The 19,575-nt window shown below is 30.4% G+C and overlaps 1 protein-coding gene across 1 annotated transcript in view; it reads left to right on the forward strand.

Moving 5' to 3' along the window:
• Window positions 1–19,575, forward strand: part of LOC109596455 (protein O-mannosyl-transferase Tmtc3-like) — a 74,495-nt gene that overhangs the window by 1,534 nt on the left and 53,386 nt on the right. The window contains exon 2 of the mRNA XM_049969859.1: window positions 18,953–19,089. Coding sequence (XP_049825816.1) covers window positions 18,953–19,089 — 137 coding nt within the window. The remainder of the gene's footprint in view (window positions 1–18,952; window positions 19,090–19,575) is intronic.

Consider the following 19,575-nt stretch of genomic DNA (forward strand, 5'->3'; position numbering starts at 1 on the left):
AAATGTGGATATTTATTGGAATATGCATATATAAACACATAAATCATGATTATGCATTACTAATTTGAGCACTGTAGTAGCAAAATATTATTACAAGATATTTATATTAGTCCAGTTAAACCAGCATGTATAAACTGGTTTAAGTCATCTCTTAATACATTGTGTTATGAATTATCAGGAGTTTTAGGTCGGATGTGAAAAATAAGTTTTCAATATTTAATCCCTCAAATACAGTTGCTATTGCAGCATTAAGAATTTCAAAAAACCACCTCCAGTAAAATTTTTGATTTACTTCCACGAAATTATTCTGATTTTTGTTAAGTCTCATAAATCTTTAGGAATATCTAAAAAGATATACCCATTGCTATTCTTATCTACACCAACTTTTATATTATTATTGACTTTGGATGCCCAGTTTTGTAGTCACTTTGGAAACTTTAAACTCTTAGAACAATTTGTGTTCGGGAAGTTTTATCAATTATCACTATTTCCCACTTTTATCTACGAAATATCCGCGAACTTTTAAATTCATTGGAAAACTTGAAAAGTGTTAAAACTATTAGTTTCGACAAAGTTCCTCAATGGTTTTACTGTGATTGCTATTATTTTGGATAGAACGAGCCTTCCTTCCTCTTTTTTAATAATTTTCATAACCAAGTACTCTATTATGTGCCTATAATACTTAAAAACTTCCGGGGTGGACTTTACACCATGTCATCTGCGGCTGTTCAAGTTTTAAGGCATTAAAAATTCTATCAATTTTAATTGGCAGCCTTGAACACGCCTTAATTAAACAACCTGCGTTTTATTCGGGCGCTAATAATATAAAAAGTAATGACGTGAACTCAATTTTAACAGAACCAAATGCAACCAAAACCGGCGCAAAGTTTAGCACTTACCTGCACATAAAGTCTTTCCATGCACCCAGTAAAAAACGAACAAAAATCAAGGGCAGAAATTTAGTTCGCAAGTAATTAAAGTTTCAAAGACATTTAACCTCCATTCAACTTTTTAAATTTTATTTCCCGCTGGATGTGGTGACGTTCCCGTGTATTCTTCTCCCGCCTGCGAAGTAAACTTTATTTAGCCGACGAAACTTTCGAATAAGGGGAAACGGAAATATTATGGCTAATTTCCATGATCTCGTCAATCTAGTGGAGTTCCACTTGGCAAATACTGGAAGTTTATCAGGAAATAATTAATATGGTGAGTTCGTGTTCCATTGTTCACGTAGCAACTGACGATTGGATGTAATTAAGATTAATCCCCATGTATTTTTGCCCTGGGGTTGTTATCACCCCGAACTCATCCCCATTTTGCACTTCCCGTCAATTTAGGATTAGGACACGCATTTTGTGTCAGTCCGTTCGCTGCAGTTTGCAGATTGAAATTATTTAAATGCTGCCCGGCCTACGCCGTTTTTATTTGGTGTGACACATGTCGATTTTTTTTAATCTCCGTTCGCACACGGGTTTTGAAAATTCAATTAAATCCGTACGATTTTGCCAATTATTAAACTAGATTACTGATGTTAAACTGGCATGCAACAGTGGTCCGTCGATAATTATTTCGTAATACTTTTAATCTTGTCCAATTTACTTTTGAAGGATTGCGGGGCGTTATTCCGTTTAGAAATTGATAATTTGAATAAATTTTTGTGGCGTTTCGTAAGTGGGGGAACTCACAACAATCGATAAACCGTGTCATGCCATTCATCTATGTCAACAACTGTCTTAAAAACTGAAAAGGATTTCGTATCGAGTTCCTTCAGCCGTGAACTTATCAGGGGGTTGGAACATTATTCTTCAGCAATTGTCCTTTGTTACAATTAAAATTGATTTCCACACATTTGACACGTTGTAATGAATATTTATGTGTTTCTTCATACGAAAGAGTTTTGGATAAATTTGGAATGCCTGAAATTTAATTTTATTCAACTATAGGAAAATCTGAAGGTATTATGTTTAATATTCAAAAGAGGATTTGAGAGAAGAATATTGCATGTCTTATATACAATATACGTATAAAGCTTTTGTCTTAAGGAATTACAATAATTTCTTGTTGCGAAAGCAAAATGTTAATACGCCAAAATATAATAATTTTCCGGTTATTGTCGACATAGGAAATAACATCGAATGCGCATAATCGTTAACATATACCCAAAGGGGCATTACAGTGGCATTTTATCGCTGTTTTTACATTTAAATTTCGTGTACGGTTGATTAGTTGTTCATTTTCTAGTGGCCATAAAAGTGTACGAGTTGAAATATTTGCCACAACACCAATTTAATAAAACTAAGAGGTTTTACGATACCGTTTGCAGTTACTTTAAGAGTTAATTATAACTTTACCGTAGATGGTAGTTCTAATTTCCTGTATAATTCTGTAATGACAAGGGCGTTATGAAAGCAATATATGGGAATGAAGTACATGTTTTTACCCCATTCACCACAAGGAAATGGTAGTAAACTGTCTTGGTTATGATTTAGGGGCAAGTTAACATGAAAGCTTTACACGCAACTTAATTCCCTAATACAAACTTAACAAACAAGTGAAGTTTGAAAAATTTCGGCCCAGTTTATACGTAAAAATGTGTTGTTACTATGCACCACCGGTTGTAGCATTTACTCATCAATTAATTCGGTTTTGTGTTCGAAATGATGAAACGATACCGCTATAAATTAGTTGAGACGTTCTCCTTTAATATTCACCCATTGATCAATCGGAACTACACAATAATTTACCGACACCATCAATTTACTTGTAAGTAATTTTGAAGAAACACAATATCTAAATTCAATAACTATTTAGGTGGTTTTAGTTGTTTGTTTTAACTAACCTATGCAGATCAATTTACAATAAGTACCAAGGATTAATTAATCCAGTCAGAAACTATTAAATATTAAAGGAGGTGAATTGCTTTCAATACCTAAAAACTAAAATTCACTTGAATAGTAGCAAGTTGGAAACACTTCAACACACAAGTAGTTGCTGTAGCAAATCTATTGATTTGTGTACAAATTTACTTCGCAAACCCCCTTACAATGCCCACACAGCTTTAAAAGTTGGCGAGTTTGGAAATTCCAAAATATTATTTAATCTACGAATCGCATAGATTGCATCTCGTGACTCATTCTTATTCGGATGGAGAGAGTGCGGTCCCCAATCCCATTTCAGCGAGTCTGAAAAACAAATCCACTTGAAACAACCGAAGACAGTTCAATGCACAGGGAAATCCTTACAATTGTGCTGCTAGGAATTTATCGATTTGTGCACTGGATTTATTCAACGCCGGTTAAAGCAAATCAACTCATGTGGCGAAAATTAAAGAACTTATTCATCTGAGGACTTATGAAATCAAGTTCTTGGCACAATAATATTTAGTTGTGTATTGAATGTGTTATTATGTGGTCGACCTATAATTGATTCATGAGGGTTAATTTGATATTCAATTGGGACTAAGTCAATATTAATTCTGGCACCAGAAACCCAGAAACCAATAGTTTATTTAATTTCATGACAAAAGATATTAAGAAAGATGATGCGTTCCAAAATCGATTTTCTGTTAACACGATCTGCTCATAACATTTCATTTAGTCTGAAAAACAAATCCGGTAGGAAAAGAACGTTGAATGCACAAAGCCTTGCTATTTCACTATCGGGAATTTATTGAATTGTGCTTTTCTATTGGCGCTTTGATAAATTGCGCAAAAACCAACAATGTACAAAATTTCACTGTGAGGGGTTTGTTTAAATACTCATCAAAAATTGCACGAATTTTAGAAAGTTGATAAAAAAAGTTACTATAAGTTTAACTAACAGGCTTTCATTGATTTATGAACCCTATTGTTTGGCTTCAATTGTTTTATTTCGACAAAAATTTTATCATTCAGTTTCGACGCCAGGAAATTCCCGAAATGGGATACATTAAACTCTAAAATAAAAGTCCAGAAATGGAGATAAAATAGTAATTTTTATTAAATGCACGTATAGCAAAATTCTTTTTATCTCGGTCCGTTGTAATTTTAAGTGAAATATGTACGACACATTGAAATGGAGTAAGATACGGTTTGCAATATTTTACTTTTTCTAATATCCTGTTTCCATTTCCGCGATATCCAATCCAATTGATATCTATTTCCAATTTCTCACCGATGCCAACCAGTCAGCCGTCAGCTACTGAAACGTCTAGAATTTAATTTGACGATTTATGCTCTGTGCAATCAATCGTCGCTCTCTAATTAATGACCGTTCATTAAAAATTAGCATTAATCAATACACATATGTAATTAATACAGTGCGTATGTAACTTGCACAACTATTGACTTTAACTAGTAATTAGTCATTGCAGATTATGCTTTCAGAATTTGATCAAATATTAGCCTTTAGTTGCAACTTCATCTAAAATACAAATCATTAAACCTTCGATTTATTAAAAACACCCCCGGTAACATTTACACGTTTATAAACGGCTTAGCCTGTGTTATTTAACTTCTAAAACTTCCTAATCCCCAAGTACCAGAACATGTTCATTCATACCACTAATTAAAACCCCGCAGTAAATTTTGCCTGAAATTTGAATGGCAATTTTAACAAATTCTCGCAAAAAGGTACATTCAAGTATTGCGACAATTTGTTGGGTCAAATGCAGATAAATTTATTTCACTCAATTACTCCAGGAAATTGTTCATCTTCCTCGGGGAAATGTTGTCAGCGTCGCAACAAATCCATTAATTTATGGTGTTTGTTTAGGGAAGGTCACACTAAATTGATCATTTGTAATCAGGCTTGTTCCAGATGCCAACCGAAATAAATTTTAAACCGTTGAAATGGTTAATCATTCTCAACAAGTAGGATAGAAATTTTGCACTAAAGTAATTAAATGTTTCATTTATGTCGCTATAAGAACCTTTGAACGTATTCAAATTAATATTTGTCACACGTTTGTTATGAACTGGTTCTATGCTGGAATTAAATTTCTGTAATACTTTGGTATTGTCTTTGACAGAGAGTAATTTTTATATGGAGGGAGTGACATGCAACAAAACGGTTGCTATTGAATTTCTTTGAGTGCAGCTGAAAATTGACTACGTGATATTGAAGGAAATGGTAGACTAATATTTCTTAAGATCGATAAATCTGTTGTCCTTGTTGTATGGATATAACATTTGTTCCATTTCATACCTGAAGGCTGCATCATCATTTTATGTGATCTCTTATAGAGATTCCTTAACCCAATGTTGAACTAAATATATTTTAATATAATTTTCATGCTGTTGCCTTGGTTACTGAATATGTAATAAGAACTACTGTATACACCAGTTTGGAATAAACTCAAAGGGGAAACGAAACTATGGCATCAAAGTTTAAAGAGGCTTGACTATGTTAATTTAGGAATACATTTTTAACCCTTTTAAATATTGTTTCAACCCCATAAATCTTCCACTTGCATTTATTATTTAAAGGACGAAGTTTATTAAATATTTAGTAGTGCCTCGAGGCATATAGAAAATGGTGCAAAATTTCATTTCGGACTTCATGCGACTTCCTTTGCCAAACTTATTGATCCTGAAACAAATTTGGCCCAAATTCTTTGGATGAAACTGGTCGCAAGTCAATCAATAAATTCCTGGAAGTAAAATGGAAAAGACTTTCCGTACTTTCCAAATGTTTTTCGACTTGATTAGTTTTTCAGGCGTGACGAAATGTTTACATTAAAGTCATTCGATTAGAGGGGCATGGAATTTACTTAAGTGCCGTAAAGGCCGTATAGTGATAATGTAGCATTAAATTAAATTAATGGCATTTACTGTTGTTATTACAATTAGTCTATTTGATCAATGGTTGAATATAGCAAGGACGTCTGTATTACGATTACATAGTTACATCTTGAAATAGAATGGATGTGATTTAGTGTGTAAACCGAACATATTTAGTACGCTTATATTTCATGAAATGTGCCGGATTTGTGTTACCTTGAACTTAGTGTTGACATTAAACTCTCAGTGTGATATAACAACGCTAAAAGGAATGGCTGAAAGAAAACTTAGTTCCTGTGAAATATACTCAATTTGAAATTTATTGAGTGGAATACAGCATATTGTCATCAATTAATATATATTACAATATAAATAAATATTGAATTGCATCTGTTTGATCAATGCACAGCAAATATACGACTATTGCCAATTTTTGTCTACTAAAAGTAAACATTTCTCTCATATAAACTATTCGCTTTTTATTGACTGAATATTTCATCTACAGTTTCCAATACAATTTGTAGGGGTCTAATTTAAACAAGTATGGATATACAGTGAATCTCGTACTATGGAGATGTTGTTGTAAAGTAAAATTGAACTGAAAGAGCTAAGGCGCTGTTGTATTAGAAGAGGGTGCACAAAAGCAATTAGCCCCGGAAAATTAATATGTCTGACGGGTGAAATTTATAAGGTGAATATTGATTACTTCAGTGACATTCTAGTAAAATTAATGAGTATATCGGTTATATCTAACATGGAATGGCCGTATTGGAAATCTGTGCTTCACGTTGATTTGACGCAGTTTGATATTACACGGAGGGAGCTTTATTAAATCTTGATAACTGTGTGCTATTGAATATTTTGAATTATTTTTGTTTATTGAGACTAATGTGTAGTGGATGAATTTAAATGGAGTTAAATTAATTTTCTTTGTCAATGTAAATGGAAAATGAAGTTAAACATTGAGCAATAATAAAAAATCTATCACCTATCATCTTTCTAATTTCACAAAAGGCAATTTTACTATGATAATTTTTTTTGTTATATTCTACTTGTGTAAAGGTAACCCTCTTAATTCTCAAAAAATCAGAATATTATTTTAAAACTTTTAAACCTATCAAAATTATCCTTGGTACGCCTATGACCATACAGCGCATTCGCCATATTCCAAAATAGTCTCGATATGTCTTCCTAACAAGAAAATATATCTAAAATAAAAACACCAAGCCGGTTATCTCGTACAGTGCACTCTTATTCAGTGTCCACAGTTTTCCTAGGATCCAATACATCGTGGACGTTGTACAATGTAGGTTACTCTAACTCCTACATCTGTGTTTCTCAGGCACATTTGATAACACGGAACTATTATCGGTCCTGTTTTCTTGCCCGTTTTACGTGGTTGTCGTGTTTATGTGTTTGCAAAATGCACAACCGTGCTTGTCTGAACCACAAATAAACTATGTTTTAGTAAGACCACGCATGCACCACGTTGTTATTAAAATAAACAATTTGTTCATGGTGGGAACGCTCACCATTGACAACAATCCAATAAATTCCCAAATATTAAACTTAAAATGGACACGAAAAAACTAAATGGAAGCCTCATAAAAACTGCAATTGGGATCCATTTTGCTTCGCTTTGGAAGCTTCTCCATAGACATACTGAATTTTTTTTACGATCCGAAACTAAAGAATAATATTTTCGATTCGAAGCATTTTACGATCCACGTTCTAACTATTTAATTAACAACGGGATATTCTATTCCATCTACATTTTCAATGTAATCTAACGTAATCAATATAGGTTACTGTTACTTTACCTCCGGCAATTGTGTATTTATTTCTCTTCGACGTTTTGCACAGAACTCTACTTCCGCATCGTGTTTTGTTTTCCTGTCCGTTTTTAGTGACGAACAGTAGTGTCGACGTATTTACAAAAGAGCAGCCCTGTTTACTGCAAATACACAGTTTTGTTTGTGTTTGTCTTATACTAAACAGTGGAATACTATTAAAATAAATAGATATCAAATGTCTAGCAAGGTGAAATTAAATATATATTACGGGTATGTCGTAGAATGTATAAATATCATTCAGAAAGTCAAATTTCATTAAATATAAAGTTAATGAAAAGGCTGATCAATGAATGGTGCATATTTACTTACTTCTTCTGGAACTTATGACAAATAATACTAATTTAAAAGGGATGAGATGGTTATTTTATATTTACCTAAGGAATTTACAGAAATTTTCTGTCAATCAATGAGCAAATTGAACAATAAACATATATTTCCACTTATTTTACTAATCTTGATAATTAGTCAATCAATTAATTAAAAAAAATTTCAATTAAAAAATAGTTTTATTTACTTTAATAACTTTTTTGTTATCACTTGATTAAAATGGTAAAATTGTATTAAAAAAATATTTAAACTAGTCTTAATAACGTGCCAAATAACAATTTTTTTACTACTTAGAATAAAATGATAAATAAAATTTTGTCAATTTATGTTTCCTTAAACAGAATAAAAGAGAAAAATGATTCATTAATTAAAGTAGTTTATAATAATTTTCATTGATTGAAACCGGTAATAAAACTCTTTAAATAACTCTTAAATAAAATATAAAAAATTTTAATTTAAAATTACAGCACAATTAAAAAAACATTAAATGTAAATTTGTATAAACAAAATATATGAACAAACTTCCGGCATAAATAATGATAAAACTTTTATAAACTTGAGCGAAAAAAATTACTCTCAGCCAAAAAATGTACGGAAAATTAAAAACTATCTAATATTTACATGTCTATATAATTTACATGCATTAATTTTCATGTTATGAATGAATATAAAAACAAAAACTTGTGTAAATTTAATAAATCATTGAAACAACATAAAATGAAAATTTACAATTATCTTGTCTTATACAACCACCACAAACTGCCCAGTCCAATACCACAAGGCATAAAAGGAATCCTATGAGACAGCACCGTGAAATTCGTTTAATTTTAATTTTATACATACACATTCGTAACGCAAACCTCACATATAAAAATTCTCATTTTACGACAAGTATAAAGAAGTCAATTAAAATAATGAGATGGGGCATGAACCTCCGGCATTTCGTGTAGCGGTAAAAGGGTTTTATTTTCAGAGTAAAGCCTCTATTAAAAATTATAAAATTGTTTTCTGGGACATTGCGGCCGAATTAACAAGTCTGTGCGGCCTGATTTGGGAGAATTATAAAGCAACCTTTATGGTTTTTTATTAAAAGCAAAAGGAATGGTTGTTTAATTAAAAAGGACAGATGCAAGTTTAAATTATTATGCCGGGTGTAATTGATTAACTAACCTAAGTGCTATCCAGTGTTATGCAACACAATTTACATAAATCCGTTGACGCTATTATTTTAAAGTGAAAACGGACAAGGGAACAAGACTCGATTCGCAAAATGGTAATAACTCTGTCTTGGCAAATATGCCAAGGAACATGGAGATGCAGGAGGCGAACTTATAAATACACACATTGTTCAGCGGTGGGATTATATCGTATTAATCTTGAAAATTGTAGGTGGCCGAGTATTATCTAGTTACAACGTGCACTGGCGCCAGAAGCTTTTTTTAGAGTAAAGTAACATAGTTCATAATTTAACCCAACATTAATTACTGACGTTAATTTAGTCAGTTTGATTAGAGAAACTAGTGCAAATTTACTGAGAATTTGTCCATTGTTAATAGACCAAATTAAGTGTGATTATTTTTTTTTACAGTTTACAATTACAATAAATTGAAACAGAGTTAGGAGATATCTAATTGATTAGTTACATATATGTTAGATAGATTATTGCAAATTTTGCAAGTTATAAGTATGCAAAGTTTATAAACAAATTAAATTTTAGCGAATATGTTCAATAACATAGAGATACCGGAGATAAAGTTACATCATCACGTACACTGACGCTAGAAGTTTTTTTGGGTGTGGAGTAAGAAGGTTCGAGATTTAACACGATATTCATTACTGAAGTTAATTTAGCCAATTTGATTAGAGAATTGAGTGACGATTTACTGAAAATTTATCAATGACAATAATGGGAATTAATAGAAAACCAAATGAAGTGTCAATTCAGATTATATTCCGTAAAATAAGCAAAAAGTAACTAGTAATAGCCATTTTATTTTCCATTTTACAATTTTAAAAAATTTAAATTTTCATGTAATAATAAGGAATCAATTAGTTAAAAATAAATAAACTAATTTAAATGTTCACGTATTTAAACCATTCATAAAAATATAAAAAAATAGTTGAGTTGAGACATAAAAATTTGGTATAAGACAAATTGAAAATTAATTGAAATAATAATAATTAATAATGGAGAAATAAAAGTATTTAGACTTTTTATACAAATTAGTGACACAAAACTTTTCAAAAACTTTTTAAATTAGTGCCTGTTAATGTGTTAAATTACTGTAATTTATAGATAGCGATGTGTTAGTTTAATACGAACGAGGGCGAACAAATGTGGCGTTAAATTGACGGCAACACGTTGCAATATCTCTCTCTGCAGATCCATGAATTAGACGTTGCCGAGTCGATTTGTGTCAGTGAAACTGTCGTTATCTAGTTTGGCCTATTTCAATTAGGCGACGAAACAAGGATAATTAATGCCGTAACGTGGAACTCTCGGGCGCCGTTTCGGTGTCTGTGTGTCGCGGACAAAAGTAAATTTCTGTCGGCGTGCAGTAAAGCTGTTACGTTTCGGTGAAATAATTGCCGAATGGGACAATATAAAAACGGGACGAGGGCGGCAATTATTTCGGTCGCAGAGAGCACGTCTCGCATAATTCGGCCGGAGGGTCAGTTCTTTGGACCCTTACTTAGGGATGTTTCGGCCAATAGGTTTGATAGAAAGCCTGAAAGCCTATTCCATTATTTTTTTGCTTGTGTTGGAACAAGTTTAGTTTGGCCCTTATTTATTCTTTTTAGATAAAAAATATTAAAATTTTCGGGGAGCCAAATGTTGGAGGTGGTCGACAATACGAGGGCAGTCTCAAAAGTACCTGACCAGAGGTAGAGGTAGTAATTTTTTTAATGACATTAGTGAAAAGTTACAGCATGTAGAAAATATATAAACAATAAAAAAACTGAAAAAACATTAATTTATCAATTTAAGATGCATTTTCATTGATTATTTGGGGATACTAGTCATATTTTTAATTCAATTTTTTTCACTGTTTCCTTTAACAAAAAGTGGTAATGACTGAAAATGAAATGAAAAAATATAGAACTCGAATTGGAACAGTTTATTTCTACGGAAGCCGAAGAAATAGTTTTTTATCCAATTACTTTAGTTTACAAAAAATTGTACCTAATGTATTTTTTTTTAATTTTAAGAAATGTCATGTATTTTTAATATAGACAAATAATGCATAAAAATTTACAGGAGTTGGCAAAAGTCACATTTTGATATATTTTTACTACTATAAAATATCATAAAAATTAAAAAGATGTATCAAAGAAATATTATATATTAATTAATATATTAAATTTGTTGAATTCTAAGGAAATAAATTAAAATTATTGAGTTTTATCCCCTTTAATTTTGAAGGCGCTACCAACAGTTTCTTTGAAGAGATACGGTAAAAGCCATTTAATAAAAATGTGACAAATTTTCTTAAGATAAATGATCAAATATGTTACATGTAGTTAGTTGGTAGTTTAAAAAGAAAAATAGCTTTTTTTAATAAGTCAGTAGTTTCAACTTCCCAAATGATTTTGATAGAAATTTAAAAATATTAAATCCATTTAACTATTTTTATGTTACCTAAATGAATTTAAATAAATGTAAAAAATTTTTACTCATTTAACAATTTTTAAATTAAATATAGTTTGAATAATACAAATTTAACAAATTTATTGAATTGTCTCTGCGAAATTTGATTATAATAATAGGAATTAATGTTTTATTTTCATTGTATATCTAATATTACATATACAGTAGTAGCCACAATTATAGCAACTTATTAAAATGTATGAAAAATATGATTCAGCCTTACCAAGGCTGAGAGAAATATGTAAATATTCTTATCGTCCACTCAAATAAAAGCCAATCTAGGGGAAATGCGACTTTCTGAAATTTAGTTTAAGGATTATGAGAAGAAGTTTAGTGGATGGGTGTTTGTTTCGTTAGAGACCTGTAAAGAAAATCCTGCTTTCTACTCAGAATGTGAAGACCCAATTTCGATTTGCCCAGAATTATATCCATTGCACAATAGAACAGTGTCGATGAGCAGTTAATGACATTTAATTTATTTAAAAATGGCGGTTTAGCACAAAATACTCGTTATACCTACTGTGAAATAGGGTGGTAGTTTAATTATGGTATGGGGATGCTTCTCTGCTTGTGGCATAGGTCTTTATCGCCGTATAGAAGGACACATGGACTGATTTATATACAGGCATGTATTAAACAACAATTTGCTTCCACATATTTAATAAACGATGCCGTTAAGTAATGTGTTTCGACACGATAACAATCCCAAACACTTCAGATACCAACCCTTCGAAAATACGTGGGATCACGTTGCTAACTAAATTCTATATAAAAATACGAATTCTTAGTAGTAGTGATTCGAAAAGCTTTAAGGAATATAGGCATACTATATATTGGGAAATTGATCGAGCCTATTGCAATTAAACGTTACTCATTTAGTCAATAAAAATTCCTTTTAAAATTAAAGTTGCTGTATTTATGTCCATCTCAATACAGGAAAATTTATGTTGCATTTCATCAGTGTACTTCAATTATTGACTAAAGAGGTAATTACAGAACTAAATACATTCAATTGTATGGTGCAAACACCATCAAAGTGAATTCGAACAGAATAATTTGCGTAATCCATGCAGACTTATTTAATTGGAAACACCTAACACTCTGTACGGCCACCGCAAATTAAGCGAAACGAAAAGAATATGTCGGAAGTGGTAAAGTGAATGTAGCCGATCGCCTACAACAAGACCGTTTGTGGATTATTGCTTTGTGTATGAAGTCGAAACATGTCGGTTAATTACCCAAAGGTTGTGTGTGTTTCGCATCATCGAGTGCATTCTACATAGATGTGCACGTTTGTGCCAACGTTTGCGTCCCCGTGTTTCATCAGCTTACCCTTAATCATTATTTATTTGTCCACGTAACCGGGTTATGCTTAATTAATCGTGTACGAAACAACTGTGACTTTACGTTCCTGTTTGAGAAAAAAATTTTATTGTTCGAACCAAATCCATTTAAGACCAGACAAACGGAGATTATCAATTGTGCCAAGCGTCAGAACCTCGACTTTTAATTAACAGCACAATGGCATGCAATTTCGGTTGCTAATTAATTCTATTTATGTATAAGTAGTATGTATAGAAGCAATTTCATTTAGTACAGATGCTGATGTATTATTCAGCAGACGTAAGTAATGCATTCGCGAGAACTGTCTACAAATTATGCCAGGTTGAATATGCTAAAAGGGTTTTATGTTGTCTATCAAAAAACCAACATCATATGTAAAACAGTTTCCAGTTATGACATATTTCACTCGGGAACACTCCTCTTTTATGTTAGACGTATTTGATACCAAATTACATCTTTGTTTGTAACGATACTTTTTAAAATCGTATCAAATCATATTTTTATGTTCTTGAAATTTAAGTCTCGCGGATTTTTTATTAGCGCATCGACTTTACATCAATGTGGTTCACTAGAACATTAAATGGCCATTAAATTCTCTCTGTGATGGATTTAAAAGGAACACTTCAGATCTTTCAATAATTAACTGGTATATTAAGGCTTAACGTTCAAAGAGACAGTCCAATCAATATCGAAAATTTGTTGGCTTATGTTCTGGGACTCTGCTTCTTCGTTTAAAAAAATAAAATATTGGGTGGCTAAAAGCGAACTTCAAAGTCAAACAGCTGAGCAGAACGCCAGATATGATTAAATAAATCAACAAAATGGTTTTGGATGATTGTCCAATAAAAACGCGCAATCTAATTGAAAGGCACCATCACAAAATATGTTTTTATTGCAAATTAACCGAAAGTTTGGGTGGGCATGAAAAGGATCTCTTCTAACTTTCATCAACCATCAACTAACTTTTTGCAAAAAATATAGTATATCATATTTTTATGGTTCTAAAATTTAAATTTCCTATACTTTTTGCTATCGCGTTGACATCTCATCAATACGGCCCTCTAGAACATCAAATGGCCATTGAATTCCCTCTGTGATGGATTTGAGAGGGACACAAACGACCTTTGGGTAATTAACCGGTATGTTTCGACTTAACGTTCAAAGCAATAATTCACAAAGGGACGCTAGTCACTACTGCAGTTGCTGATTGCATACATTAGCCTTCTGTCTGTCAGCAGTTTTTAAATTTCACCAGTTTGCAGTCCCAAATGTTTTATGTGCGCAATCACGCTTAATGGTGGATGCGCCTTGTCAAACGAGTCGTGCATGAACGACAAATGCGTCAGTTAAATATGTCAATTTTTAAAGCTCTCGTGTTTTTTATACACTTTGTTAAATCTTATATTTACAAAATCTGTTTGTAATAATGGTGGATGCGCATATCCATAAATGGCGAATGCGTTGATACTTTTAACTGACTCATGGAATGTTACTTTCACCATTTTATTAATACTTGAATATTACTATTTGTTTCGAAATAACAATTGTAATAATTTATGGTTTTAATTTATCGACAATTGTATTATAACATATATATTTTAAATAAAATCGCATAAACGTAGCGCATATATTCGTTAAACATCATCATTAAATTCTTTATTGATATAACTTGTTAAATTGAACTATTTAACATGTATAGTATTCAAATGTCTGTTTATGTGAAACTATTTATTTTCATTTTGACTAAATTACACAAAACACAATAATTGCATTATTGGCAAAATGGAAGTTTAATATAATTTTAGGTTTAACTAAATTATTTTATTTAATTTAGAATTAATTACATTGAACATCATTAATTATCATAATTAATAACTTAAATTTAATAAGGTTTATTTTATAAATAAATTTGTTTAAATCTATAAAATATTCATGACAAATATATTTAATCATTGTCGTTGACAAAAAAATAAATAAAATTTTAATTTATTATATAATAAAAATTAATATTAAATATAATTTTCTTATTAAAAACAAATCAATGAATTATTTGTTTGTTAATGAATAACCTTTTATTAATAGCATATTTCTGATATATTTATTAAATTGTTTTAGATTTTTAATAGCTCTTTTTTAATTTAGAGAGTTTAAATTGTTCATATATAAAATAAAATTTCTAATTTATAAATATAATATTTTTAATATTATAAAATGCAGTAGTTTAAATATAGAGTATTATAATATTTTAAAAATAAAGTTGTAGTATATAAAATATTGATTGATAAATTGTCATTAAATGTCTTAAATTTTTAAAAATCTTACAAAACAAAAAATTGAATTCTTATTTTAGAATATTAAAACTATAATGGTAGTTTTAAAATTTTAAATTTATCTAATTGGTAAATTATTATTAAACGAGTTTTAGTTAAAAACTAATTGGTTAAAAAATAATAAACTGTTTATTTATAATTATTTTTGCAGTAGTATAAAATTATCTTTATATTAATCTTCAGTCGAGTATGACGATCAGAACAGAATAATATAATTTTTGTAAAATCTTAAACCGTGTATAACCCCTGAACGTCTACATTCCACGCCATCATCCCCGAATCAATTTAATGCACCGTACCGAATGCCTTTTTAAGTACACCCTAAGCCGTCCCCTAATATCTTCGATTTTTTAAAATTTGCCAATACGGCAAGTGTATGCCGGTATATGCAAGAGGGCGCATTTATATTTTATGAAAGCAACGCACCGTTATCTATCGAGAGGGTCGCCACCCTGCTACGAGCAATATAGAATTTTTTCAAGGCCCATAATTTTATATCGGGCCGGAAACCCCTGCAGAAGCACGCCCTACAATCTCTTGTAATGAGTAATATTTATGTGCCCAATTGATGGTGGTGAAATACAGCTTGTAAACTTTGCCGCAATGATTTATAAAAAGGGAGCTGATTTCTGCAAAAATCTCTTTGTACAATTTAAGGCATTTTACGTAGCAACAATAAAGCTTTTTTTATTGAAATCTGTTTGAATTAAAGGTATTTTATGAAATTCGTTCTTAAAGAATGTCCGTTAAACAGAAGTCGTTAGTGAAATTAATTAAACTTTTGCAACTAGAAATTGGGTTTTTATTACCTCTTCTTTAGACAGTTTGAATTTAATTTACGCACACGGCAGTAAAGTGTGAAAAATTAATTTTAATTAAAAAACTTTAATGGCATCTACTACTTATTTGGCCGTATTACAATTTAACAACGGGTTTTTGTAATAACATTTTAACAGATTATTTTATTTGGTAAAAAACGTATTACGCTAATGAATAATTAATCCATGTTTGCGTCAAATAATAAATTGTCTACTAAAATTACATGACACAATGTTCATTAACTACTCCACAAAATTGTGTATTGTCGAACAAAACTAGTTTTTGTAATGCGTTATTTTAATTAAAATTGTTACTGTCTGTAAAGATAATGATTGATGGTAGAAACCAAACACGACATCATTGAAAAGAATTATCCTTTACGAAATTGATTTTATTATACTTATTACAAGCATTGTTTTTTATGTTTTAATCACATAAAAAAGTTTTAAATTTATTTTAGTTTGTTTTAACATATATTAATTTACAAATTCAAGTAATAATCGAATTAAGTAATTATTTTAAAATAGAACCGTAAAAATAATAAATTTTAAAATAATTATAATAAAAATTTACAAAAAATAAATAAAATTTTTAAATGTAGTTTACTTAATTTATACTAATGAAAACTAAAAAAGTACTTCTAATATTAATAAATGAAAGTTCATTAATGAACGCAAAAACATAAATTAAATAAAATAATTCTTATTAATAAAAACTTCAATATTTAAAACATTTTTTAAATAGAATTAAACAAAAATACAATTAAACATTTAAATAAAAGCTATAATGTTCATTTAAAAGACATGTGCTTTAGGCATTTATATAGTTTTTTATAATTTTCATTTATTTTTAAGGCTTTAATGAAACAAAAACTAATTTACTATTAATTGTATAAATTAAATATTAATTAATGTTAATACTAATAACATAAAATGTTATTAAAAATAAACACAAAAAGTATATGAATCAAGATTTAATAATATTACAGTTAATTAAATTCTGAATTTCAGTTAAAATGCCAAATAATAAAAGAGCACTTTAGAATATGTTTGCATTAAAAGTTTTCATTACAAACAAAATACAGCACTTTACGAATTTCCGCCAAAACAATTCAACAAGTATACTGTAGCTGCTTATGGACAATAATGGAACTTAATAAAGTGCATGTAAACATCAGTATAATTAACGCGACTACATGATCTGAGAATCCGATTAACGTATCCAAAACCACTTTGATTTCCCTAAACAAATCCGCTCCATCACTAATATCTTTTGGTTGCGGTCCCATTAGCTTAATAGTTAAAATATATAGACCCGACTCAATTATCTGGCAAACTAATCTAATTATTGCAGGCAAATAAGCAGAAACTTTGAGCGTTAGCAGAACTAATGGCTGAGATAGTAATTGTCTTCGTACTAAGACAGATCAATAAATTATTGTCCGCAATTTGAAGCCCACGGGTACCGGATTGTATCTACCGTTCCTGCTCAATGGCGTATGTGTTTGATTACTCGAATATTGCACATTCCCATTGTGTTTGCTCCGATTGCCGCTCGTGTTTATCCAAACCGGCTACAAACAATTTCAACAATTAATAAACATTTTTTCAAGCCTCCGGTGCAAACGTTTTCCTTCGAACCGGGATTTTGTAATATCGGATGTATTTCAATTTCTCGGGCTTCCACATTGAATTGCCTCGAATCGTTGAATGGGCCGGATAAATTCTCCTATATTATCCCACTATCTTTTTTCAATTTTTCAAATCGGTCCGCAAATGACCGGGCTTAGCGGATCGACTTTTTACCACGGACGGAATTTAATGTGACGGGAACGTTTGGAATACGTTAAGGATAATTTTCAGTTGCACAATCAAAACCACTGTATAAAAATGGTTAATGTATATGAACTGTTTAAATATTAGTAATCTCCTGATGGTTTCATAATATGGCGGTGTTGGTTTATATTTTTAATAGAGAAATCGGTGACGTTCTTCGCTTAGATAAACGAACAGAAATCTAAACCGAATAAATATTCAACGTATTCCATTCTCTTGGGAGACGAGTCCTTTAACCATAAATAATCCTGAAACGTTAAATAAATATGACGTTTAAGTGATATGTGTTTCATTTAATATTCAGTAACATTTTAATTAACGGAAATATAAATATGAGGGATGTCAAAAAACTTGGACTTACAATTCCAGTTTTATGTACATTGTGATAAACAATATATCCTTTTAAAAATATATTTATGGATCTAGGGCAAAGTTTATGACAGCCTAGAACAAAATATTCATAATTCTTAATATTAATGGAATTTATGATATAATTATATTAGAGAAAATAGATAAAATAAACCCATTACATTTTATTAAACTATTTAATTTATTTATTAAATCAATAATAGGTTAAAATTAAAAGAACAGATGACAAATAGACAAATACAAATTAAATAAAATATTTGAAATTTGAATGACATCACCTATTGAAATAAGAAATGATTAAAATTTGAATTCTTGTTATTTTTTCATCATTTATTTAAGGTGTTTTACTTTGCAACTTGTAGTTAAATCTTTTACTCTCTCTGTCATGTATGATGACTCACTAAAATTTCGGTACATTTCATATTCGTTAAGGTAAATTTTAATTATAAATGTTTATAGATAAATTATTATTTATTTTGATAGTTTAAAATTTTATGCATGGCAAAAGATTCAAACACTAACATATAAACCAAAAAGCAAACATGCCCATAAATAAACAAGCAATAAATTTATTCGTCGGGCAAACTTTTCCCCTGTAAAAATTGAATTTGGTAAAAACCCCTCTTCACTAAACCGAAATTTACCATAATATGTGTTTTATTTCCAGGAGCAGAGCCATAAGTCTTACCGACCTTTATGCGTCCTGACTTTTCGCTGGAACTACATGCTTGGCCAACTGGAACCGATGGGATATCATCTCGTGAATATGATCCTCCATTCGGTGGTCTGCCTCATGTACTTCAGGTTAGTTGGCCTTTACACTATTATAATTTTATAAGGGGTTCATTAGTCCGACGTCTTTCCTCTTCACCTTTCTGTTTCGGGTAAAGTACGTGAGTTTATCTGAATGTATCAATGGGTTTTATGTCGAGCGGCCGGGGATATATCTAATTAATTTTTAATCAACGAAATGGATGCTCTCGTACATTTATTTCAATTTAAAGCCAAGAGAATTTAATAAAATTCATGATAAATTTGTTTCAGTTCAGTTTAAAATACCACATACAAATTGTTTTATATGTTAATTAAACGAATGATATTTATAATACTCGTAAATATTTTGAATCTTGTTCTATTAACGATTTTAAATTTAGTTTCTGCCAACTGTATTGTTTTTTTTAATGGTCTTGTTGAATTCATAATAAATTAATTATTAGTTTGGATTTTATACTCAATGACAGAAACTAGAGCACATATATCCAGTGACTAGATCTCTATATGACACGCATT

This window comes from Aethina tumida, chromosome 7 (genome assembly GCF_024364675.1).
Source record: "Aethina tumida isolate Nest 87 chromosome 7, icAetTumi1.1, whole genome shotgun sequence".
Classification (NCBI taxonomy): Eukaryota; Metazoa; Arthropoda; class Insecta; order Coleoptera; family Nitidulidae; genus Aethina; species Aethina tumida.